We start from the raw sequence: 25474 nt of genomic DNA on the forward strand, positions 1-25474 counted from the left end.
AATGGGTCAGGACAGTACAGGGGCGTTGCTAGGGTCTCAAAATATCCGGGGCCCAAGCCCCAAAGAATATGACCCAACTCTCTAAGTCAACCAACCGACCCCCATCCCCCCGGAAACACTAGCACTGAAGACATTTTGCTGTACTTACCTGTCACATCCAGGGCCTCCAGGTGATGTCTCCCCTGATTCAGATCTTCTCTGTCATCGTCTTCTCCACTCGGTCCAGACAACTTCTCTTAGTCGCACCTCGTCTCTGCAGAATGTGAAACACAGACGTCTTAGCTTCCTCCCTTTTTTGTACCCCCAAATACTATCCTGAAGAAAAATAAGTGCCCCCATAGTAATAGTACTCCTCATAGTCCCACCAATAGTAATTCCCTTCTAGAATGCCCTCATTAGTAATACTGCCCCCTACAGTGATAGTGCTCCCCAAGAGAGCCTCCATTAGTAGAAGAGCCCTCCAGTATTAATAATGCCCTCACAGTGCCCCCATGTAAATACCATCACACCATCTCTCCAGCCCGCTCCAGTATACAGTCCCATGTAAATAACATCCCTCTCTATCTACAGCCCCCTCCAAAATACAGTCCCATGTAAATAACATCACACCATCTCAACTGCCCCCTCCAATATACAGTCCTACGTAAATAACATCACCCCCTCCCCAGCCGCCTTCAACATACAGTCCCATGTAAAGCAGGGAGGAATCATGACTTTAAATGGGAGAAATGATGAATATTCTAAAAAAACTAATATATAGCACTATATCGAATATGTTAGTTTTTTCGAATATTCGTAATATTCTAAAACAAGAATATATAGCAATATAGCGAATATTCAGAAAAAAAAAACAATAAACGAATATAGAGCAATTTAGCTAATATATTGCTATAATATTTTTTCCAATAGTTAAAATTTTTTTCCAATCTGAACTTCAGATTGGCGACCTGGGCTTAGCAGTCTTTAGGCATTTAGGGTAAGTTATTCTGCCCTGCCCTTTTGGACTAGACCTATATCCCTCCGCCTGAACCTGAGTGTCTATCCCGTCACCATGAATGTTTTTCTTTCTGGGGGCCACTACTCCCCTATTTAGAAATCTTGGTAATTGTAGTACACTATTGTTGGTATATACATACCTATACCCGCTTGATTATAAATAAAGGTATTTTTAAAAGTCACATTTTTTTCATATATGTAACTTACTTCTGTGTACCTTGCTTTACAGCTCTTGTCTCTTCCCCCCTTTATACGGACTGCCTATCTGGACGCTTAATAGTAATGGCCTACACCCGGTTTTATATATCCTAGCCTAGGTACCCAGAGTAGGACCAAGTGGTAAGTCCTGGTAGGTCCAGTAACTACACGGGTAACCCCGCTGCTTCGGGAATGGTTAGAGGAGTTTTTGACCCCTCCTTCCCGTTTGTTATTTGTTCATGATTGCTCCCATCCTGAGGTGTCTTCCAGGAGTTCCATGGGATTACTATACCCTCCTCCTGTAACATTGCCAGAAGCGCATGGAGAAGCTAATACCTCCCCTTCTGTGCCTTTGCCTAAGGTGTAGGCCTCAACCTTAGAGTTATTTTAGCTACCCATAGTCACCATAGTGATCGTGCTATAAGCCTTATATTTTGACTTTGGTGCACGGAAGGGAATACAGGATAAAGCCACCCTTCCATTTGCGGGCATTTCATTACATAATGGTGGGACTACAGAGTAAAGACACCCCCATGCTTTCTTTGGTTTTCGGATCCAAAATACTTCAAAGTCAGTCAGTAGTGATTGCTTAGTGCAGACCTTTGGTTCACTGGGTTTACTGAGAGGGAAACTGTTACTTAGGACACCCTACTCATGCGGGCAGGAACCTCAGGGTAGCCGTTTCTGTGTACTACATGCAGCACTTTGTACTTATTTGGGTACCCCAGAGCTGGTTCCTCCCCTCCTAAGCATAAGTCGAGGGCGGCTTAACTCAAAGTAAGGGGGAATGTAACACTATACATCTTGAGCTTGCAGTATAAGACGTCTGCTTAGTAGCTCTGAAACTGTGGCAGGAATTTATCATCTGCACTTCTCTTTATACTGCCGCTGCTTTGTGGGAACTGACTAGCTGAGGAGGAATATGGCTTCTCCTGGGTCTCTGGACTTTACTCACAGATAAGCTCTCAGGGAATGCTTTCGTCCTGGAACTCTAGAGGTTGGCTGCTTTCTTGTCATCCAGCTGAGGCTGCAGGGCTCAGACTGGGAATATGATCAATGCCTCAGCCAAGACAAGATCCTGGCTTTCCTCCCTATGCAGGGGGACTCCTGAACTCTATCACACAGCCTTCCTCAACAGGGGTGGCTGGCACACTGTCCTAACTTCCTTCTCCACCCATGGTGCAGGATGTGGGAACAGCCCACACCTTCACAGAGGGGGAGCTAAGCTGGAATGAAACATTCCAGCTTAGATATACTAAACTGAAACTAATTCCTTATCAATATATTGCTGCCACCTGCTGGTGAACATGGAAAATTACAAGGAAATTTACATTTAACAAAGTTTTAAATGCACAGTTGTGAAGACATAAGCAAAATCATATCAGGTGACAAGGTAAAGGCTCTTAGGAGACAGTAGCAGGGTAGAGGCGTGTCGTAACACAACTCTGGGGTGTTACAACTCCAGCAACGGGGCCAACTGTGGGTGAGGAAGAGGAGGTACAGCAGGTCCAGGCCGCTGGACAGAGCGAGAAAGGTGAGTAAGTGAGTATGTCAGCTCTGTACACAAAAAAGGATTACATATTTTTAATAAAGACCAAATACATTTTTTTTTTTAGCTCAAAATAAGTACAATGCAATGATAAACATAAAAAGGCCCTCAAAGGTGTACATAGCCTTTAATGGGATATTCCAGTTATTTAACGTTATCTCCTATTCACAGGGGACAACTATTAGACTGTTCAGGTCCGACCTCTGGGATCCCCACGGATCACGAGAACATGTCCCCCCTCCTCGAAATAATGAAGCAGCAGGTCCAGCATACACACTGTTACTCCATTCATCTCTAAGGGACTGCCGGAGATAGCTGAGTAGAGCGCTCCATTCATTCACAAGGGCCGCAAGGTTCAGGCCTCAGTTATCATGATCGGTGGGTGTCCCAGCAGTCGGACCCCCACTGATCTATTAGTTATCCCCTATTGTTATCTCTTATCCTGTGGATATAACTGGAATACCCCTTTAATCTTTGTATATATGAATTAGGATGGGGCTACATGGCGATATGCGCCACGTGACAATGGTGTCGCAATGCGATACACGACGTACTGCAACGCAAGAATTGAAAACATAGAGACCTGATGGATTTTGTGTTGCAGAGCATGACATACAGCGAATTGCTGCCCCAGCCTAAGTCTCCAACGTTATAATCAACTGCCCCGGTATCTTCACACGGCTAAAATCCGCTGCAGATTCTATTGTGGAAAATTCCTGTTTTGTGTGGCGTAATCCGCCATCAAGACAACACAAACAGCTTCCTATTGACTGCAGTGGTGAAAAGCACATGGAGGCTTTTCCTTCTGCTACTGATTTCAAATCCGCTTATGAAGTTCCATGTCATTTCTTTGAAGTCATTTCTATGGGTCCACATCCGTGTGTCTTTTCCGCAGGTCATAGAACATGTCCTATTCTTGTCCGTTTTACAAGAAGAATCGTTTTTTCTACTGATGGGAGTGATATCATTGTGGAATGCATATGGCCGGTATCCATGTTTTGTAGATTTACACTACAAAATGGATACGGTTTTGTGCATGAGGCCTTATTATAGAAAAAGCTAAGACTGATGTCAAAATGTGGAGCGGAAGTCACGATCCAACTACAGTGTATAAACCGGAAAGTAGGATGATAACAATATAATGAATATACAGCAAGCGCTAGGGCTGAGAATGGGGAGCACAGAAATGCATCTTGAGCTGATCTGCATTTTCGGTTAAAGGATGTCCGATATTACGTTTTATTATGTTTTTAGTTCATCCATTTCTACCAGTTATAACGATATCGCTTCTGTTTTTCAGATGCAATAAAAGGAGATATTGGTTTTTGCGGCTGGATCATTCTGATAGTATCTGCTCTGTTTGCTGCCATCACCTTCCCTTTTTCCATCTGGTTCTGTGTTAAGGTAACTGTAATCAGCAGATTCGTATCAAGAGCTATAACCTTCTGCGGAGCCGTAATGCTTACTTTATCATGTGTATTCCCTAGATAATTAAGGAATATGAACGTGCTGTGGTGTTTAGACTGGGACGTATAATCTCTGGAAAAGCCAGAGGGCCAGGTAAGGTCTACTACTGTCATAAGGGATATACAGTACAGACCAAAAGTTTGGACACACCTTCTCATTCAAAGAGTTTTCTTTATTTTCATGACTATGAAAATTGTAGATTCACACTGAAGGCATCAAAACTATGAATTAACACATGTGGAATTATATACATAACAAACAAGTGTGAAACAACTGAAAATATGTCATATTCTAGGTTCTTCAAAGTAGCCACCTTTTGCTTTGATTACTGCTTTGCACACTCTTGGCATTCTCTTGATGAGCTTCAAGAGGTAGTCCCCTGAAATGGTTTTCACTGTCAGGTTTAATAAGCGGGATTTCTTGCCTTATAAATGGGGTTGGGACCATCAGTGGCGTTGAGGAGAAGTTAGGTGGATACACAGCTGATAGTCCTACTGAATAGACTGTTAGAATTTGTATTATGGCAAGAAAAAAGCAGCTAAGTAAAGAAAAACAAGTGGCCATCATTACTTTAAGAAATTAAGGTCAGTCAGTCAGACGAAAAATTGGGAAAACTTTGAAAGTAAGGGCTATTTGACTATGAAGGAGAGTGATGGGGTGCTGCGCCAGATGACCTGGCCTCCACAGTTACCGGACCTGAACCCAATCGAGATGGTTTGGGGTGAGCTGGACCGCAGAGTGAAGGCAAAAGGGTCAACAAGTGCTAAGCATCTCTGGGAACTCCTTCAAGACTGTTGGAAGACCATTTCAGGGGACTACCTCTTGAAGCTCATCAAGAGAATGCCAAGAGTGTGCAAAGCAGTAATCCAAGCAAAAGGTGGCTACTTTGAAGAACCTAGAATATGACATATTTTCAGTTGTTTCACACTTGTTTGTTATGTATATAATTCCACATGTGTTAATTCATAGTTTTGATGCCTTCATAGTCATGAAAATAAAGAAAACTCTTTGAATGAGAAAGTGTGTCCAAACTTTTGGTCTGTACTGTATGTACATATATATGTATTGTACATTAGTAATAACAACCAATATACTGTATTTTACAATTTTCACAGTTTGTGGCTTTAGCAGTGTTCTGGATAGTATAGTATTTTATACTGTGAAACTTGACTTAAATCAAATGTGCCAATCTCAGCACAGTTATCATCATTTACTCTGGTTTTCTGGTGTAAATGATGACTGAAATCGGCGAAGATTTCATTCTAGGCGTACGGACTGCTGGAGGATGTGGTAGATTTATGGCAAGATGTGCATCTTGTCATAAATTAAGCTCATCCTCTGGTGTCGCAGGGAATAACCGGCCTAGAAAACCCCTGTCTTGATAAATTTCCCCCATGTGCAGAGGCAGACCGGCCATAGAGCCACCCTACAGGGAATTTTCCTGGTGGGCCCATGCCCCTAGGGCCACTCCTCTCTGCTGCTGGCTGAAGGTAGTGCTGGTTTAGTATTGTTGCCCACATCTCACCTCATCCCCCTGCTCCATATCTTAAATAGAGACAATGGGAGGAGGACAGAACGTGGCAGCTATTGATGGCCACCACAGAGGGACAACTTCTGAGGAGGTATTCTGTGCTGGTCTATGGTATTACTTACCCTGCAAACTTGTATTGGCCTCATCAACTTGTGCTGTCCGGTCTTCTGACAGTTTAGACCCAGCTATAACATTGAGGCCATTTTTTTTTTTTTTCCGGGGCCACTTTAAGCCCCTGCCCATACGGTATTTGATGCAGATGCAGCGATGTGACTGCCACATACAGCCAAAAACCCACCCACCTGTGCTGGTCAATGGCTGCGCAAATGTGGTGTTACGTACGTTTAAAATCTTGGTGACCATTGGCCAGGGTTCTGCTAGCTGCATCATGGCTGCCTGGTGGAAGCCCGGCCCCATGGCTGCATTTTCTGGTTGCATAACTTGAAGGGGCTGAATAGATGCATGATATAATGGCCATTGCATTTATACAAAATTTTGCAACTTTACATTGCAAATGATGTCATAAAATGAAATGGTGTTATATCATATTAACATATTGTTTTGTCATGAGAGGGAGAGATGCCATGTGGCTGTAACATAATGGGGTAATCTTGTCCTTCTGTAGTGTACGGGAACTGTAATACCCGTCACTACCAAAGTGTCACTTGGTGTGCTGTCGTCCCTCCTTAATTATGGAGAAGTTGTTATATGTCAGTTTTATAAAATGTCATGTAATTTAATGTTAGGTATTTCCCTGTTACTGTGAAACTTGCATGTACAGGCCTGCAGGGGTGTCATTCCAGCTTCTAGTCGCTAGAGGGAGCTAGAGAGCCCTAGTTTATATAAGGCCCAGTCAGGGAAGTGCAAGGCAGACGGAGTCTAGTGTCTGTAATCTACAGTTGGAGATTAGACAATGTCTGAGACAAGTCCAGGCCTGAAGCCTGCTGTCCAGGAGAAGATTCCCTCCTGAATTCCCATATGCAGAAACAGGAATATGTTAGATCAAGAACCTGAGGAAGTTTCCAGCAGCTGAGAGAGACAGAGGCAAAGATCAGGAAAGCCAGAGGTACTCAGAAAGACAGAGGAGGTACTTATAGAAGCCATAGCCAAGGATATAAAGCCAGAATTAGGTTAATGGGCCTTGGTGAAGAATTGCTGTATTCCAGGATCAGACAGAATTAGAGTGCAAGCTCCTGTGCTGCAGGTCCTGTGTTCAACACTCTGTAATTACCTTGCTGTAACTGAATTGCCTGCATCGACCGAATTGCAGAATCGACTGTATGCCAAGGAACTGCGATTCCACTATTGTCTCTGCTGGAAAACTACTAAAGTTGGAGTTCTGTTTTAATACTACGTTTCCTCAATTTATTCCTGCATCCGCAAACGGCGTGCCACCGTTTACTTGGCACTGGCGTCACGAACTATTTCTACCTATACCTGCCCTTGCAGAGAGTCAGCTGTACCAGGTTAGTGTATATTGCACTACATCACCCAGAAACACCTACTGCACACAACTTGAGTACGCTGCACTTCAGTGCCCCATGGTATTGGACATATGACAATCTTTGGCAACAAGCAGGCTAACCCAAGTTATTATGGCTGCAGGTGACACGTGTTTTCCTCTAGACCTACTGTGAAGAATATGCGCCCACAATGTGCTTTACTTACACTCCTCTCTTTCTACTCAGGGCTGATGTTCATTCTCCCCTGCACGGATAACTTTATTAAAGTGGATCTCAGGGTCGTATCATTTGCAATCCCTCCACAAGAGGTAGGTTTGTAGAGATATGCTCTTTATCTCCTGGGATGATCCTACAACTACTCAGCCCCACCGGGTAAAGATAATTTGCTCCCTTGCTTCAGGGGTGAACAAAGACAGCAGGGAAACAATGCGCAGAATGGCCCCTAATAGGTCATAATAAAGGTCATTTCACATCCTACCATTCATTGTGAGCCATGAAAGTTAGTACCTCACATGCTATCTAATTGTCACCTTAAAAGAAGGGGATGTATGTCTACCATTGAGTTGGGTTTTATATCTTCTTAGGACTTGTTGCACAAACCCCGGCCAACACTACTGCTCTTGATTTTAAGTTTCTCTTGAGTTTTGGACCCTAGGTTTGATAGACATCTTTTGGCCTTTTCTCCTCTGCCTGGCCAGTATAAGTTTTGGTGATTTTTAATAGAGTGCTCCTTTAAAAACAGCAGAGGGCTGTATGTGACCAGGTCAGGTTGTATATCCTCTGAGGCCTCTTCTTGTGACATGAGTCTGTGGTGATTTATTTTAGCTCCTTACTAAGGATTCAGTGACAACTACAGTTGATGGGGTCGTGTACTACAAGATTGAGAATGCGATCAGATCTGTGGCAAACGTCAACAACGTTCACTTAGCCACTGCACAGCTGGCGCAGACAACGCTGAGGAACATCTTAGGAACACAAACTCTTTCCAGCATCCTGTCAAACCGTGAGGAGATTGCCCACAACATTCAGGTAAGTCCCAATTTAGAATGCCTGCTTTGTTCAATTGTGGGCAGACTTTACACTATGCAAATCAAGCAAGTAAGGGGGGGGGGGGGGGTCATATTAACTGTGCAGCCAGTTCAGCTGCACAGTATTCTATGACATCACAGTATTTATTATCCCTCTACTGTGACATCACGTTGTTTATGATGCCTGTACTGTGCTGTCACATTCTGGTGTTTATTATCCGTGTACTGTGACATCACTGTGTTTATTATCTCTTAACTGTGACATCACTGTGCTTATTATCCCTTTACTGTGACATCACTGTGTTTATTATCCCTTTACTGTGACATCACTGTGTTTATTATACTTGTACTGTGACATCGCTGTGTTTATTATCATGAACTGTGACATCACTGTTTATTATCCATGTACTGTAACACTGTGTTTATTCCTGTGGAGTGATGTCACAGTATTTATTACCCCAGTAGTATGACATCATTGTGTTCTTTATGATTGAAGTGTGACATCACTCAGTTTTTTCTTTTATCCCTGTACTGTGACACAACTGTTTATTATGCCTGTAGTGTGACACTGTAGCTTTAGTGCTCTTCTATGGTATTTACTTACAGTAAATGACTCTTATCTGATCTGGTCCTGGTTATGTAAGTGTTCATGGCTATTAGGGCCAGCCTAATCTCATGAAAATTTGTTAAGAGTAATAGAGGAATTTTTGTCCGGCCGCCTCATGGCATATTTGCCGTGCTACAGCAGGATCTCCGCTGGTCCCCAATACAGCGAATTGGGCCGTGCAGACTTCAGGCAGCACACGGCTGTACATGGTAATTACGGATCCAGCAGGCAGTTCCTTACTAGACTAAATACAGACTAAACATGTTTAAGTGATAGGTGTGCATGTTTATTTTTGGCTTAGAAGTTTAGAAGCAAATCTTGAAATTTTTCCGAAATTTTCAAAAACCCAATTTTTAGGGACCAGTTCAGGTCTGATGTCACTTTGTGAGGCTTACATAATAGAAACCACCCAAAAATGACCCCATTCTAGAGACTACACCCCTCAAGGTATTCAAAACTGATTTTACAAACGTCGTTAACCCTTTAGGTGTTCCGCCGTATGGTTTTTGGAAGGCAGATTTTGCTGGACTAGTTTATTTTACACCATGTCCCATTTAAAGCCTCCCTGATGCACCGCTAGAGTTGAAACTCCATAAAAAAGACCCCATCTAAGAAACTACTGATTTTATAAACTTTGTTAACCCTTTAGGTGTTGCACAAGAGTTATTGGCAAATGGAGATGACATTTGAGAATTTCAATTTTTTGGCAAATTTTCCATTTTATTAAATTTTTTCCAGTAACAAAGCAAGGGTTAACAGCCAAACAAAATGCTACATTTATTGCCCCGATTCGGTAGTTTGCAGAAACACCCCATATGTGGCCGTAAACTACTGTACGGGCACACAGTAGGGCATAGAGGGAAAGGTGCGCCGTATGGTTTTTGGAAGGCAGATTTTGCTGGACTAGTTTATTTACACTATGTCCCATTTGAAGCCCCCCTGATGCACCCCTACAGTAGAAACTCCATAAAAGTGACCCCATCTAAGAAACTACACACCTCAAGGTATTATCTTTTTATAAACCCCAAAAAAAAATTTTGTATCTCCATAGTCTGAGTCATTTTTTTTTTAGTCGATTATCTTAGGTAGGGGCTAATTTTTTGCGAGATACGAGGACGGTTTTATTGGCACTATTTTGGGGGGCATATAACATTTTGATCGCTTGCTATTACATTTTTTGTGATGTAAGGTGACAAAAAAATAAAACAATTTTCACCGTTTTTATTTAATTTTTTTGACCGTGTTCATCTGAGGGATTAGGTCATGGGGTATTTTTATAGAGCAGATTCTTATGGATGCGGCGATACCTAATATGTCTACTTTTTATTTATTTATTTATTTATGTTTTACACTATATTATCTTTTTATAAACAAAAAAAAAAACATTTTAGTATCTCCATAGTCTAAGAGTCACAATTTTTTTGTTTTTAGCCGATTATCTTAGGTAGCGGCTCATTTTTTGCGGGATGAGAGAATGGTTTTATTGGCACTATTTTGGGGGGCATATGACGTTTTGATCGCTTGCTATTACAATTTTTGTGATGCAAGGTGACAAAAAAAACTGTTTATCTGAGGGGTTGGGGGGGTATTTTTATAGAGAAGATTCTTACGGACGCGGCGATACCTAATATGTCTACTTTTTTTATTTATTTTAGTTTTACTAAATAATATTTTTGAAAATTTATATTTTTTCGTTTTAGTGTCTCAAGTCTGAGAACCATAGTTTTTTTTATCCGATTGTCTGTGGCTAAATTGGGATATAAATTTAGTACTCCATGGAAGTGTGGTACTCCCTGAAGCAACCAATAATGCAGAAGCCCGGATGATCCGGGCACGTGTCACACTGAGTAGTGGTGTCCTTCCGTATCCCTCTCCTGTGACACACACTGAACCTTTTTGGGGTCCGTCCCTTCTTTCCAGTATGGGGGACCACACCTGAAAAGTGTTGGCCAGGGATGATCCGGGCGCCTCCAGTTCCCGAGGTACTCCGGCCTGCTCTTTCCCGGTCAGAAAAGATCAGGTCCTTGAGGACTGCCTCATAGAACTGAAGGAATGTCCCTGTGTTGCCAGCGCTCCGGGACAGCACAAAAGAGTTGTACAAGGCAACCTGTACCAAGTAGACCGCAACTTTTTTGTACCATGCCTGGGTTTTGCACATGGCATTATATGGCTTGAGGACTTGATCAGAGAGATCAACTCATCCCATATACCGATTGTAGTCGACGATACAATCGGGCTTGAGGACCGTTGCCGCGGTACCTCGCACAGGGACAGGGGTGATGCCGTTACCATGAATTGTGAACAGTACAAGGACATCCCTCTTGTCCTTATATCTGACCAGCAGCAGGTTTCCACTGATAAGGGCACGGGTCTCACCCCTGGGCATAGGTACCTGGAGGGGGTGGGTAGGGAGGCCGCGTTGATTTTTCCGCACGGTCTCATAAGCGGACGTGAACCTGGCAGCGAGGGACTGGAACAAGGGGATACTAGTATAAAAGTTATGAACGTACAGGTGGTAACCCTTATCTAGCAGTGGGTGCATAAGGTCCCACACAAGTTTCCCGCAAACACCCAGAGTGGGGGGACATTCTGGGGGTTCAATACGGGAATCTCGCCCCTCGTACACACAAAACTTGTAAGTGCACCCTGAGGTACTCTGACAAAGTTTGTACAGCTTCACGCCATACCTCGCCCGCTTAGAGGGAACATACTGGCGGTAAAGGAGTCTACCCTTAATAGCACTGAGAGACTCATCAACCGCGACCTCCCTTCCAGGTACATAGGCCTGTACAAATTTGGCCCCAAAGTGATCGATGACCGGCCTGATTTTGTACAGGCGGTCATAGGCAGGATCACCTTGGGGGGGACATGCTGCATTATCTGAATAATGCAGGCATTTCCGGATGGCCTCAAACCGGGAGCGTGTCATGGCCGTACTGTAAAGTGGGGTCTGGTAGAGGACGTCCCCACTCCAGTAATGCCTGACACTAGGTTTCTTGACTAGGCCCATGTTCAGCACGAGGCCCCAAAATGTCCTCATCTCGGCTGCACTGGAGTCCAGCCACCGGGCCTAGCCAAAAAGGAGCCCGGGTGTTGAGCAACAAACGGTTGGGCGTACAGGTTTGTTTGCTCCACCATTAGATTTACAAAGTGGTCACTGAAAAAAAGACTCAAGTAGTCGTATTCAGTGAAGCCAACTGTGGAAATCTGGATTCCTGGTTGGCCTACAAAATCAGGAATCACGGGCTCAAAACGCTCTGGGGTATACCAGAAAAGTTCACCAGCAGGGGGCTCCGGTGGATTTAACTGGTGGGCCGGAAAACTAGTACTAGCCCCAGAGCAGCTCGTACTAGTGTGGGCCACAGGGTCCCTAGCATGGCGGTCCCCTTGCTCTACCTGGCAGCGTCTCCGCCGCCTTGGGGGCTCATCTTCATAGCTAGATGATGAGGAGGACGCGGATGACAAAACTAAAGTGGGGTCATACTCATCCTCACTGGGGTTCTCGGACTCGGAGGCAAGCTGGCCGAGAACATCCGGCAGGCCATAGGGGAGTGTGTGTGTGCATGTGTGATAAAATTTATTTGGTGTGCGTGTGTGTGGGGGCACGGGTGTTCGCGAACTTACCCTAAAACTTAACAGACCAAAAATAAATAAAAAAATAACAAAAAAAAAGCGCAAGAAAATGTGAAAAAAAAACCAAAAAAACGCTGATCAACCGTCCGAAGTTGATCAGCGGTGGGGTGTGCGATGAGCTAACAGTGGCTGGACGCTAAGAGTGCCGGCCACAGTCAGCTTCACACATGTCACAAAAAAGTTGTCATTTACAGAGATATTTCTCTCACCCAGCATGAGTATATGTAAAAATCCACCCCAAAACACATTGCCCTACTTCTCCTGAGTACGGCGATACCACATGTGTGACACTTTTTTGCAGCCAAGATGCGCAAAGGGGCCCAAATTCCAATGAGTACCTTTAGGATTTCACTGGGCATTTTTACGCATTTGGATTCCGTGAGGGGTATGGTGAGTTCATGTAAGATTTTATTTTTTGTCACAAGTTAGTGGAATATGAGACTTTGTAAGAAAAAAACATAATAATTTCCGCTAACTTGTGCCCAAAAAAAAAAATCTTCTATGAACTCGCCATGTCCCTCAAAAGTGATCTTTATAGCGCCGCAGCGATTTTACGGTGTTTTTGCAGTGATCAGAAAAAAATAATATTCTGTCACTGCGGTGGGGCAGACTGAAAGCAAGTGTGCGCACAAGATCAGGCCTGATCGGGCGAACACTGCGTTTTTTGTAGAGCCTATAGAACATGTCCTATTCTTGTCCGCAATTGCGGACAAGAAAAGGCATTTTCTATATAGTTCTGGCAAGCTGGTGTCCGTGTTTTGCGGATGCGCAAAACACATACGGACGTCTGAATGGAGCCTTACAGGGGGTGATCAATGACAGGGGGGTGATCAGGGAGTCTATATGGGGTTATCAGGGGTTGATAAGGGGTTAAGAAGTGACGGGGGGGTGGTGTAGTGTAGTGTGGTGATTGGTGCTACTAAGGCTACTTTCACACTAGCGTTCGGGGCTCCGCTTGTGAGATCAGTTTGAAGGGGCTCACAAGCGGCCCCAAACGCATCTGTACTGCCCTAATGCATTCTGAGTGGATCCGCTCAGAATGCATTAGTCTGGCAGCGTTCAGCCTCCGCTCCGCTCAGCAAGCGGACACCTGAGCGTGCGGAGGCAAACGGATCCGTCCAGACTTACAATGTAAGTCAATGGGGACGGATCCGTTTGAAGATGACACGATATGGCTCAATTTTCAAACGGATCCGTCCCCATTGACTTTCAATGTAAAGTCTGGACGGATCCGTCTGAGCTACTTTCACACTTAGAATTTTTTCGAAGCTATAATGCAGACGGATCCGTTCTGAACGGATCCAAACGTCTGCATTATAGGAGCGGATCCGTCTGTGCAGACAGCAGATGGATCCGCTCTGAACGCAAGCGTGAAAGTAGCCTTACAGAGCTGCCTGTGTCCTCTGGTGGTCGATCCAAGCAAAAGGGACCACCAGAGGACCAGGTAGCAGGTATATCAGACGCTGTTAACAAAACAGCATCTAATTTACCTTTCTGGGGTTAAAAAAAATCGCATCTATAGCCTGCCAGCGAATGATCGCTGCTGGCAGGCTGTAGATCAACTCGTTTACCTTGCGATCCTGTGAACGCGCGTTCACAGGAAATCTCGGCTCACGCGAGATGACGCATCGATGCGTCCAGGATGAATAACACGGCCGCCCGCAGGACGCATCCCTGCGTTAGGCGGTCGGGAGGTGGTTAAAGCCTGGTAAAATGGCTATTGTCCTTTGTAACTTTATCCACTCCTTCTCACTTAAACTAACTTCCACTAACACAGCTAGCTACTGCACTCTCGCTCCTACAACTCCTACTCCTTCTCAACCACAACTAGGCCTGAACTGTAGTATATATACTGTGGTGCTATATCCATCTAGTGGTGGAATCTGTGTAGTGCACCTAACAGCCTGTTAACAGGGTTATTTATACAAAAGTGCAATACATGATACAACATACATCATAACAAGTTTTGAGGTGGCCACGTATATGAGTGGGACGCTGCATACCCCCCTTGTTTAACATGTGTCGGCCTCGACACATTCTTGACATGACGAAGTCTCCTGAAAAATATAAAGAAAGAAGAAGCATGCATGCATAAAGAACAGTACCGTAACCCCATTCTTGTAGTCTCTTCTTTTAGCTGCCAAAGAAATAGGTTAGGCACAGATATATATATATATTCAGTAATATTGAAATACATCAAAGTATAATATGGGTGACAAGGGGCCATTATTTTCTTTTAAGACAGGTGATCTGCGGCACTGACCTGGCACGGCGAACAGTAAAAACCAGGATAGTCCATAGTGAAATCAAACAATACTTCCTACAGGAGGCTTACAGGGCATGAGTCCGTTTCCTAAGCAAAATGTCAATAGTGGAACATCACGGATGCTCAGGTACGTTAAAGTCTATCTCCGTGCACAGGTCTTAACAAAAACAGGTAAAATAAGGTTTTTAGAGAGTCCTTAGGGTAAGGCGAAACAATTAAAGTAATAAGTCTCTCACCCGAGCTCTGTAGCTTTAAATTGTAATTAAATGGAATTACTGTTGAGCAGGCAGGGCTGGAAGCCGCCTTCTCGGCTGCGGCTGCAGAAATTCTCTGTAATGGGCAGGCGGCTGTCCCTTAGTAGTCCGGTCGGATCTCCAAAGTTGTAGTTACTCCATAGATGTTTGTTCAAGAGAACTGAGTACATCTGGGGTCTCTGAGGATCCTCCATGCGGTAGTTCTTCTGGCTGAAGTGGAACTGTATTTACCTTTGCAGGTATAGGAATGTTAAGCCACGGCATAAGGAACCACTGTAGAGGATCTGATTCCAGTAACAGTTTCCCAATTGTCCGCATTGGTTCTTCTGGATCAGCTGATTCTTCAGGCACTTGCGCTGTGGATGGAATTTATTCTTGAACAGCTTTTTTTAAACACAACTTAAGACGGTTGCGATGCACTATTTGTGGTGCTCTGTTTTTTGTGATTTCATAGACATCAGTCTCACTATTAGGAATAGCTGTGATGAGGTAGGGTTCTCTTTCCCATTTCTTATCCAGCTTGCTAGTGCGATGATTATTTTTCAGCCACACCTGGTTACCAATTTCTAAAGGTTCTACTTTAGCAGACTGATTATAGTCGTTCTGTTGATTATGGCGTGCATTTGTCATATGGACTTGGACAATCTCTTGGGCATCAGCTAGGCATTTTTGATGTTCACTCACCTAATCAGTTTGTGGTAGGGGATTAATTGAATCTGGAACTTGCACATCCAGGGTGTGATCTGCAGATAACTTTCCTTGACGGCAAAACATCAGGTAATATGGGGTATATCCCGTAGAACAATGGATGGTATTGTTGTAAGTACATCAATTGAGGTAGTAGTGTTGGCCACTCGCTTCTTTTAGTAGGTGGTACAGCCCTCAACATTTCAATCAAGGTTTGATTCATTTTTTCACAAAGTCCGTTACCTTGAAGATGGTAAGCTGTTGTTCTAATCTTCTGACAATTGTGAAGTGAACACAGTTCATGGAATAGTTGGGATTCAAAGGCAGATCCTTGATCTGTAAGAATCTTTTCAGGGCATCCATAGGGCAACAGGAAATTTTTCCAGAAAACATTTGTGGTGGTTTTGGCTGTCAAGTCTTTAACAGGTACAGCTACTACAAATTTAGTGTAGTGATCAATTATTGTCATGGCGTAGGTATTTCCTGAGCGACTTGGTTCTAGCTTTACATGATCAATGGCCACTATTTCTAGAGGGGTTTTGCTTACAATGGGATGCAATGGTGCTCTTTGGTCATGTCTTTCGCTTCTTCCAATGGCATAAGTAGAGCATTCTCAACACCAATTTTCTATATCTCCTCTCATTCCAATCCAATAAAATCTTCTTCGGATAGTAGCTTCAGTTTTTTGTACACCAAAGTGTCCTGATCTATCATGGTACATTTCAAGGATGATTTTGGCATCTCGGCGTGGTATTAAAATCTGATACAGCTGATCATTGGTGATTGGATCTAGGGTTCTTCTTAACATTAGTCCTTTTTGCATGAAGAGCTGCTTTCGGTGTCTCCATAGCTTGTGTAACTCTGGGTCTGCATTTCTCCTGCAGATTCTTTCCGGTGTTCTTCCACTAGTGAAGAAATCCTGTAGTTCACCTAAGACTCTGCTTTCTGATTGCAACTTGATCCAACTTTCTTTCTCAACTTGGGATTTTGGATCTGTCTGTTGTTGGAAGTAGAAGACTTCTTTACCTTTGACGGTGATGACATCTTGTTGGGCAAAATGTCGGTAAAAGGCGGGCATCTCTACTTCCCATACGTCTATCTGTTCAGTGGGATCTTCTCTGTTAGGCAGGCGAGATAAAGCATCTGCATTTTCATTGCACTTGCCTGTCATGTACTTCACAGTGAAATTGTAGTTGGCAAGACATAAGGCCCATCTTTGCTCTAAGGCACCTAACTTGGCTGTATTGAGATGTGCCAGTGGGTTATCAGTATAGGCCACAAATGGGGTTTCTGCGAGGTAGTCTTAAAATTTTTCAGTGACGGCCCACACAAGTGCGAGAAATTCCAAATTAAAGGAACTGTAGTTCTGGTCATTTCTCTCGGCACCTTTAAGAGATCTGCTAGCATAAGCAATTGCCCTCTCTTTACCTTCTTGCACTTGAGACAGGACACCTCCCAGGCCTTTCTTACTGGCATCAGTGTAGAGATGGAAGGGCTGTTGATAATCTGGATAGCCTAAGATAGGTGGTTCTGTCAACTTCTTCTTCAGGAGTTGGAAAGCAATATCTCTTTCTTCATTCTTTTCAATCAGTATCTGGGATTTCTGGTACTTCTTAGGATGTCTTCTCAGGAGTTCTTGTATTGGTTCAGAAATCTGGGTAAAGTGAGGGATGAAACGTCTGTAGTATCCTGCAAAACTAAGAAAACTTCTCACCTCTTTTATAGTGGTAGGAGTAGGCCAATTCTGGACTGCAGCTATCTTTTCTGGGTCTGGCTTGACACCTTCAGAACCGACATGTCCCAGGTACTTAACTTCTGATTGTAGCACTTAGATGGTTTGATTTTGAGTCCATGCTTGATGAGAACTTGTAAAACTTCTGCAAGATGTTTTAAGTGGTCTTCATAGAATTTTGAATAGATGATTACATCATCCAGGTATAGCAGGACAGTTTCAAAGTCTTTGTGGCCTAAACATCATTCCATTAGTCTTTGGAAAGTTCCAGGGGCATTGCAAAGTCCAAATGGCATGTAGTTAAATTCAAATAGGCCCATAGGGGTAGTAAATGCTGTCTTTTCACGATCTTCAGGAGACTAAGGTACCTGCCAGTACCCACTGGTTAAATCCAGGGTAGAAAAGTAAGCTGAGGATCCTAATGCTGTTAAGGACTCCTCGATTCTTAGTAAAGGATAGGCATCCTTGTGGGTGATTTGGTTAATCTTTCTGTAGTCCACGCAGAATCGAATGTTGCCATCTTTCTTTCGGACAAGGACTAGAGGTGCAGCCCATAGACTATGGCTGTCTTTGATGATGTTTGAATCTTTTATCTCTTGAATCATCTGTTTCACAGATTGGTACATTGTCGGTGGTATAGGCTGGCACCTTTCCTTGATTGGGGGGGGGGGGGGGGTGAACCGGTAGAGATGGTGTGTTTTAATCTACTGACTTCACCATAATCTGTAGGATGTTTACTGAAGGCATGATGATGCTCTTGCACAACTTTTAAAACTCCTTCAATTTGTTCCTCAGGTGTGGAGGTATCTCCCACATTGAGTTCTTTCCACCATAATGTATCTGAAGTATGGTTTTGTGGATTTAGCTTCTGATCAGACTGTTCAGTGATAGCTGCAGGTACACTGATAACATCTTAGAAAGTGACTTGTAGCAACTCAGCCACAGGGAAGTGCTTGTTCAAAGTTAAACTGTTATCACTTAAATTCAGAAAATGAATAGGCACTTTACCTTCAGATACATTCACTAGGCTTCTTGCAGCTCAGACTAAAGGATGGTCTTCTAGGGCAGTGGTGGGCAACCTTTTTTTTCAACTGAGCCAAATCTCGCCAAAACCACGATTGAAATTTATTTTGAGAGCCACATTTTTAAAACCGAAAATACATAGGATGGTACACTGTTTTTAGTTTCAATAAGTTTTTATTGAGAATATTGGATGATGCACTGTTATTTATCTGTGGAAGACGCACTGGTATTTATCTGTGGATGACGCACTGTTATGGGGGATCTGTGGATGACGCACTGGTATTTATCTGTGGATGATGCATATATGGCATCTTATGTGTGTGTAAATAGTATTATAAAATTAGTGGGGCTCATCATGGATATTTTAAGCAGGGTTCTCCACCTTGATGGATACACCCAAACAGTAGGCAAGAAGTAAAAGTAATAAAACAGGCATGCACACATTGCACTGGCTCTGCAGTCAAGTTGAATAAAAGTAAAAAATGACAACATAAAATGAAATAAAAATCAAGATACAACTAAAAAAGTACATATAAAAGTATGTGAAAACACACTCAAATAGTCATCACTGGTACTGTTATATATTGACCTCAGAACCTGGCCACTAACTTATTTTGCTGGCTCCTAGATTACGATATTCTGCAATTTTATGTCCACACCCCCCTTTTCACATCAACCCTTTTTATGTCAATCCCACAATGTCACTTTCTCCCCTCATGTCACATTTCTGCCCCTCCATGTCACATTTCTGCCCCTCCATGTCACATTTCTGCCCCTCCATGTCACATTTCTCCCCCTCATGTCACATTTCTCCCCCCTCATGTCACATTCCCCCCCCCCCTCCATGATGGCCATCACGCCTTTCTTTTTACCCTGCCCTGTTCACATCTCTCATTTCCATAGTTAGGCACACTTAATTCATAATCATCACCCCCCCTCCCATGATGGCCATCAGTCACCCCTTTCTTTTTGCCCTGTTTACAGTTCACATCTCTCATATGAGTACATAATTCATAATCATCCCCCCCCTCCATGATGGCCATCAGTCACCCCTTTCATTTGTCTCTCCCTGGCCCTGCCCACATCTCTCATTTCCAAGTTCCAGAGGCATATAGTTCATATTCATCCCCTCCCCCCCTCCATTCCCCCCCAACCCTTCCTTTTTCTGTCACAGAAATTGAGTCCCCAGAGGCAGGCAGGCCAGGCCATTGCTACACCTACCGGATGACACGCTGCTGATTTGGGAGGCACAGTCGTCTTCTGAGGGCGGCAGACAGAGAGAGGATGCTGCCTCGCCGCCGCGGCACTACACAGAAAGTCACGCCCCCCCTATACCACATGACCCGACTGGAGCTGTGTGGAGCCGGCCGCCGGGGCTGCACACAGGGCGCGCACTGACAGAGGCTAGCTGCAGAGTCCTGACTTTTGGGGCGGCCGCCTGAGAGGAGGAAGGGGAGCGGGCGCCCGGCACACAGAAGAGCCGCATTAAAGTGTGTAAAGAGCCACATGTGGCTCGCGAGCCGCGGCTTGCCGACCACTGTTCTAGGGTGATGGGTTCTACCAGGGCCTGGTAGTCTCGACCTTGGATCCCAAGAGCAGCTCGGCACCACAGGAGTGTTTCAGTATTTGGTTTAAGGATTACTGGGTGGTTACCTCTGATGTGGGCACAGCAAATCTCTCCTTTCTCATTGGCAAATTTCTGTTGTGCACTTAACACACGGATAGTCTGTTGTATCACCTTTTTGCAGGCAGGTGTGGCGGTAGGCATAGATTCGTGCAAAGCTTTAAGCATTTCAGTATAACAATTCCTAAGGACGTTCATCCCTAGGACTACCGGAGGGTTGTTGTCTTCCCTGACCTGCACAATGATACCTTGTTGGGGTAGTGTAGTTCCTCCCACTAGGAGAGTCGGCTCCCAGTAACCATGCACTGGCACAGGTTTGCCGTTGCTGGCTATAAGACTCAGCCAGGATTCTGGTGGTTGTGTTAACTAGTTCTGGTCCCAGTATTTCTCAAATGCTGTTGAATAGTTGTGACTTGAGACCCGGTGTCCAATAAGGCAACAAAGGGAACCCCATTTATTCTGAGAACCACTTCTGGACGGGATCCTACATATCTGGGCATCCAGCGGGGATCTTCTGGACCTACTGGTTTACCAACCGAGGGCCGATCCTTGGCCTCGAGGGTTGCCCTTTTAACTGCCAGCAAATCATTTCTGTATGGCCTGGCTTGTGACAGTATGTGCAAGTAAGCCGTCTCCGAGCATTGAAGCGGTCATTTCTCAGGTTTGCGGGTGAGTTGAAGCACAGTTATATATAGATTCCGTGGAGGATGGCTGGTATTCGCCTTCCCTTTCCTTCCGCCAAGTCTCAAATTTTTTGGGCATGCAAATGCACGTCATGCTTCCCTCTTGCGCGTGGCTCATCCCTCCAGTGCTTCTGACTGACAGGAGAGGCGGAGCGGTGTTTTTCATACAGGGTCGGCCTTCCCGGATCACTACAATGGAGGTATAAGGGGCCGTCCAAGTTATTTTGCATATAGGGGTGGCACTCAATTTTCCCGCCAAGCAGGGCGTTTGCAGAGTGATGGTGCAGCAGTAATTAGAAATACTGTATAAAAGTCAATTCAGTCACAACAAGCAGTTTTAGTGACACAAACATCTGCGATTTCACCAGTTTTAACAGTGCGATTTTAAAGTAGACAATTGGCACAACACGTTTATGCACTTTTCAAGAAGTTTGAACAGTTCTTTAGCCCAATAAAACGGTCAAACAAATGGGGCTCATTCACATACGACACAGAGGATTTGTATCCTGTTCGTGACGCCAATTTTAAATTGCAGCGTGCTGGACCGCAGGGGAGGATGGGTGAGGTTCACGGAGGGCCGACGGTCGCAACAGTTCATCGGTGCTCACGGTTAGCAGATGCCTCCCTGGACCAGCAGTGAAGGGGAGAACAGCACCAAATTCTCCGGGGCACACTCTTTATAGGGGACACCGGCCAGGTGGTGATCGAGGTGCCCTTGATGGTGATTGGCTTTCTCTGGGTGCCTGTGCACCTGGGGCCCTGAATTGGGTAATGTCGTGACGCCAGCACCTTGGTGGTGCAAATTGTTGAGAGTGATAGTAGTATGGAGATGGAAGAATGAGGCAAGGTTTGAATTCAACTAAGAACTTTACTGTAAACAGGGTCTTGATAGCAGTTTACATCCAAATATAAACAGTCTCTTATGAACATAGAGGTTGAATACTGTAAATCCAGGTAACAGGCTGTATATGTGGCTATATGTCAGGCTATGGTAGGAGGTTGCATACTCACAGGTATTAAGTCCTGGATCTGGTCCTTGTTCCCCAGCTTATTTATGGTGAGGCTGCCGGAAGCTAATAAATCCTTCACCTTGAATCCAAAGGTCCTTAAAGCCTGGTAAAATAGCTATTGTCCTTTGTGACTTTATCCACTCCTTCTCACTTGAACTGACTTCCACTGATACAGCTAGCTACTGCACTCTCGCTCCTACAACTCCTACTCCTTCTCAAACACAACTAGGCCTTAACTGTAGTATATATACTGTGGTGCTATCCCCATCTTTTTTGGGCTTGTTAAAATCCTTTTATAATGACTATTACCTACATAGGGCTCTTACCTTTGGCTGTGGCTTCTTTTCCTTAAAAAACGGTGATGTCATCGGCGCAGGCGCACTGAGGGAGTGCTGAGGAGGCGAGCCTCCTTCTCTCAGAGCGCCTGCGCCGAATGAAGACAGGCGCGGGATTTGAAATGCTGACAGGGCCAGCCGGAGGAGGAGAGCACTCGCTGGCCCTGTCAATCAAGAGGACGAGGGGGCGGTTTTTTGCGGCGGCTACCAGCAAGTAGACGCCCTACTTGCTGGTAGTGAAGTGATTTGCATATTTTAAAAGATCGTTTTTTAAGGAAAAGAAGCCACAGCCAAAGGTGAGAGCCCTATGTAGGGAATAGTCGTTATAAAAGGATTTTAACCACTTCAGCCCCCAGTGCTTAAACACCCTGAAAGACCAGGCCACTTTTTACACTTCTGACCTACACTACTTTCACCATTTATTGCTCGGTCATGCAACTTACCACCCAAATGAATTTTACCTCCTTTTCTTCTCACTAATAGAGCTTTCATTTGGTGGTATTTCTTTGCTGCTGACATTTTTACTTTTTTTGTTATTAATCGAAATTTAACGATTTTTTTGCAAAAAAATGACATTTTTCACTTTCAGTTGTCAAATTTTGCAAAAAAAACTACATCCATATATAAATTTTGCTCTAAATTTATTGTTCTACATGTCTTTGATAAAAAAAAAATGTTTGGGTAAAAAAAAAAAATGGTTTGGGTAAAAGTTATAGCGTTTACAAACTATGGTACAAAAATGTGAATTTCCGCTTTTTGAAGCAGCTCTGACTTTCTGAGCACCTGTCATGTTTCCTGAGGTTCTACAATGCCCAGACAGTACAAACACCCCACAAATGACCCCATTTCGGAAAGTACACACCCTAAGGTATTCGCTGATGGGCATAGTGAGTTCATAGAACTTTTTATTTTTTGTCACAAGTTAGTGGAAAATGATGATTTTTTTTTTTTTTTTTTCTTACAAAGTCTCATATTCCACTAACTTGTGACAAAAAATAAAAACTTCCATGAACTCACTATGCCCATCAGCGAATACCTTGGGGTCTCTTCGTTCCAAAATGGGGTCACTTGTGGGGTAGTTATACTGCCCTGGCATTCTAGGGGCCCAAATGTGTGGTAAGGAGTTTGAAATCAAATTCAGTAAAAAATGACCTGTGAAATCCGAAAGGTGCTCTTTGGAATGTGGGCCCCTTTGCCCACCTAGGCTGCAAAAAAAGTGTCACACATCTGGTATCCCCGTACTCAGGAGAAGTTGAGGAATGTGTTTTGGGGTGTCTTTTTACATATACCCATGCTGGGTGAGAGAAATATCTTGGTCAAATGCCAACTTTGTATAAAAAAAATGGGAAAAGTTGTCTTTTGCCAAGATATTTCTCTCACCCAGTATGGGTATATATAAAATGACACCCCAAAACACATTCCCCACCTTCTCCTGAGTACGGAGATACCAGATGTGTGACACTTTTTTGCAGCCTAGGTGGGCAAAGGGGCCCATATTCCAAAGAGCACCTTTCGGATTTCACAGGTCATTTTTTACAGAATTTGATTTCAAACTCCTTACCACACATTTGGGCCCCTAGAATGCCAGGGCAGTATAACTACCCCACAAGTGACCCCATTTTGGAAAGAAGACACCCCAAGGTATTCCGAGAGGGGCATGGCGAGTTCCTAGAATTTTTTATTTTTTGTCACAAGTTAGTGGAAAATTATGATTTTTTTTTTTTTTTTTTCATACAAAGTCTCATCTTCCACTAACTTGTGACAAAAAATAAAAACTTCCATGAACTCACTATGCCCATCAGCGAATACCTTGGGGTCTCTTCTTTCCAAAATGGGGTCACTTGTGGGGTAGTTATACTGCCCTGGCATTCTAGGGGCCCAAATGTGTGGTAAGGAGTTTGAAATCAAATTCAGTAAAAAATGACCTGTGAAATCCGAAAGGTGCTCTTTGGAATGTGGGCCCCTTTGCCCACCTAGGCTGCAAAAAAGTGTCACACATCTGGTATCCCCGTACTCAGGAGAAGTTGAGGAATGTGTTTTGGGGTGTCTTTTTACATATACCCATGCTGGGTGAGAGAAATATCTTGGTCAAATGCCAACTTTGTATAAAAAAATGGGAAAAGTTGTCTTTTGCCAAGATATTTCTCTCACCCAGTATGGGTATATATAAAATGACACCCCAAAACACATTCCCCACCTTCTCCTGAGTACGGAGATACCAGATGTGTGACACTTTTTTGCAGCCTAGGTGGGCAAAGGGGCCCATATTCCAAAGAGCACCTTTCGGATTTCACAGGTCATTTTTTACAGAATTTGATTTCAAACTCCTTACCACACATTTGGGCCCCTAGAATGCCAGGGCAGTATAACTACCCCACAAGTGACCCCATTTTGGAAAGAAGACACCCCAAGGTATTCCGTGAGGGGCATGGCGAGTTCCTAGAATTTTTTATTTTTTGTCACAAGTTAGTGGAAAATGATGTTTTTTTTTTTGTTTTTTTTTTCATACAAAGTCTCATATTCCACTAACTTGTGACAAAAAATAAAAACTTCCATGAACTCACTATGCCCATCAGCGAATACCTTGGGGTCTCTTCTTTCCAAAATGGGGTCACTTGTGGGGTAGTTATACTGCCCTGGCATTCTAGGGGCCCAAATGTGTGGTAAGGAGTTTGAAATCAAATTCAGTAAAAAATGACCTGTGAAATCCGAAAGGTGCTCTTTGGAATGTGGGCCCCTTTGCCCACCTAGGCTGCAAAAAAGTGTCACACATCTGGTATCCCCGTACTCAGGAGAAGTTGAGGAATGTGTTTTGGGGTGTCTTTTTACATATACCCATGCTGGGTGAGAGAAATATCTTGGTCAAATGCCAACTTTGTATAAAGAAATTGGAAAAGTTGTCTTTTGCCAAGATATTTCTCTCACCCAGCATGGGTATATGTAAAATGACACCCCAAAACACATTCCCCACCTTCTCCTGAGTACGGAGATACCAGATGTGTGACACTTTTTTGCAGCCTAGGTGGGCAAAGGGGCCCATATTCCAAAGAGCACCTTTCGGATTTCACAGGTCATTTTTTACAGAATTTGATTTCAAACTCCTTACCACACATTTGGGCCCCTAGAATGCCAGGGCAGTATAACTACCCCACAAGTGACCCCATTTTGGAAAGAAGAGACCCCAAGGTATTCGCTGATGGGCATAGTGAGTTCATGGAAATTTTTATTTTTTGTCACAAGTTAGTGGAATATGAGACTTTGTATGAAAAAAAATAAAAATAAAAAAATCATCATTTTCCACTAACTTGTGACAAAAAATAAAAAATTTGAGGAACTCGCCATGCCCCTCACGGAATACCTTGGGGTGTCTTCTTTCCAAAATGGGGTC

At 43.8% G+C, this 25474-nt stretch overlaps 1 protein-coding gene across 1 annotated transcript in view; it reads left to right on the top strand.

Annotated features, from left to right (window-relative positions):
• The window catches only part of LOC120993931 (stomatin-like), a 69297-nt gene that overhangs the window by 31242 nt on the left and 12581 nt on the right, over positions 1–25474 (top strand). The window contains exons 3-6 of the mRNA XM_040422392.1: positions 4044–4147; positions 4231–4303; positions 7430–7512; positions 8030–8233. Coding sequence (XP_040278326.1) covers positions 4044–4147; positions 4231–4303; positions 7430–7512; positions 8030–8233 — 464 coding nt within the window. The remainder of the gene's footprint in view (positions 1–4043; positions 4148–4230; positions 4304–7429; positions 7513–8029; positions 8234–25474) is intronic.

Source organism: Bufo bufo, chromosome 3 (assembly GCF_905171765.1).
Source record: "Bufo bufo chromosome 3, aBufBuf1.1, whole genome shotgun sequence".
Lineage (NCBI taxonomy): Eukaryota > Metazoa > Chordata > Amphibia > Anura > Bufonidae > Bufo > Bufo bufo.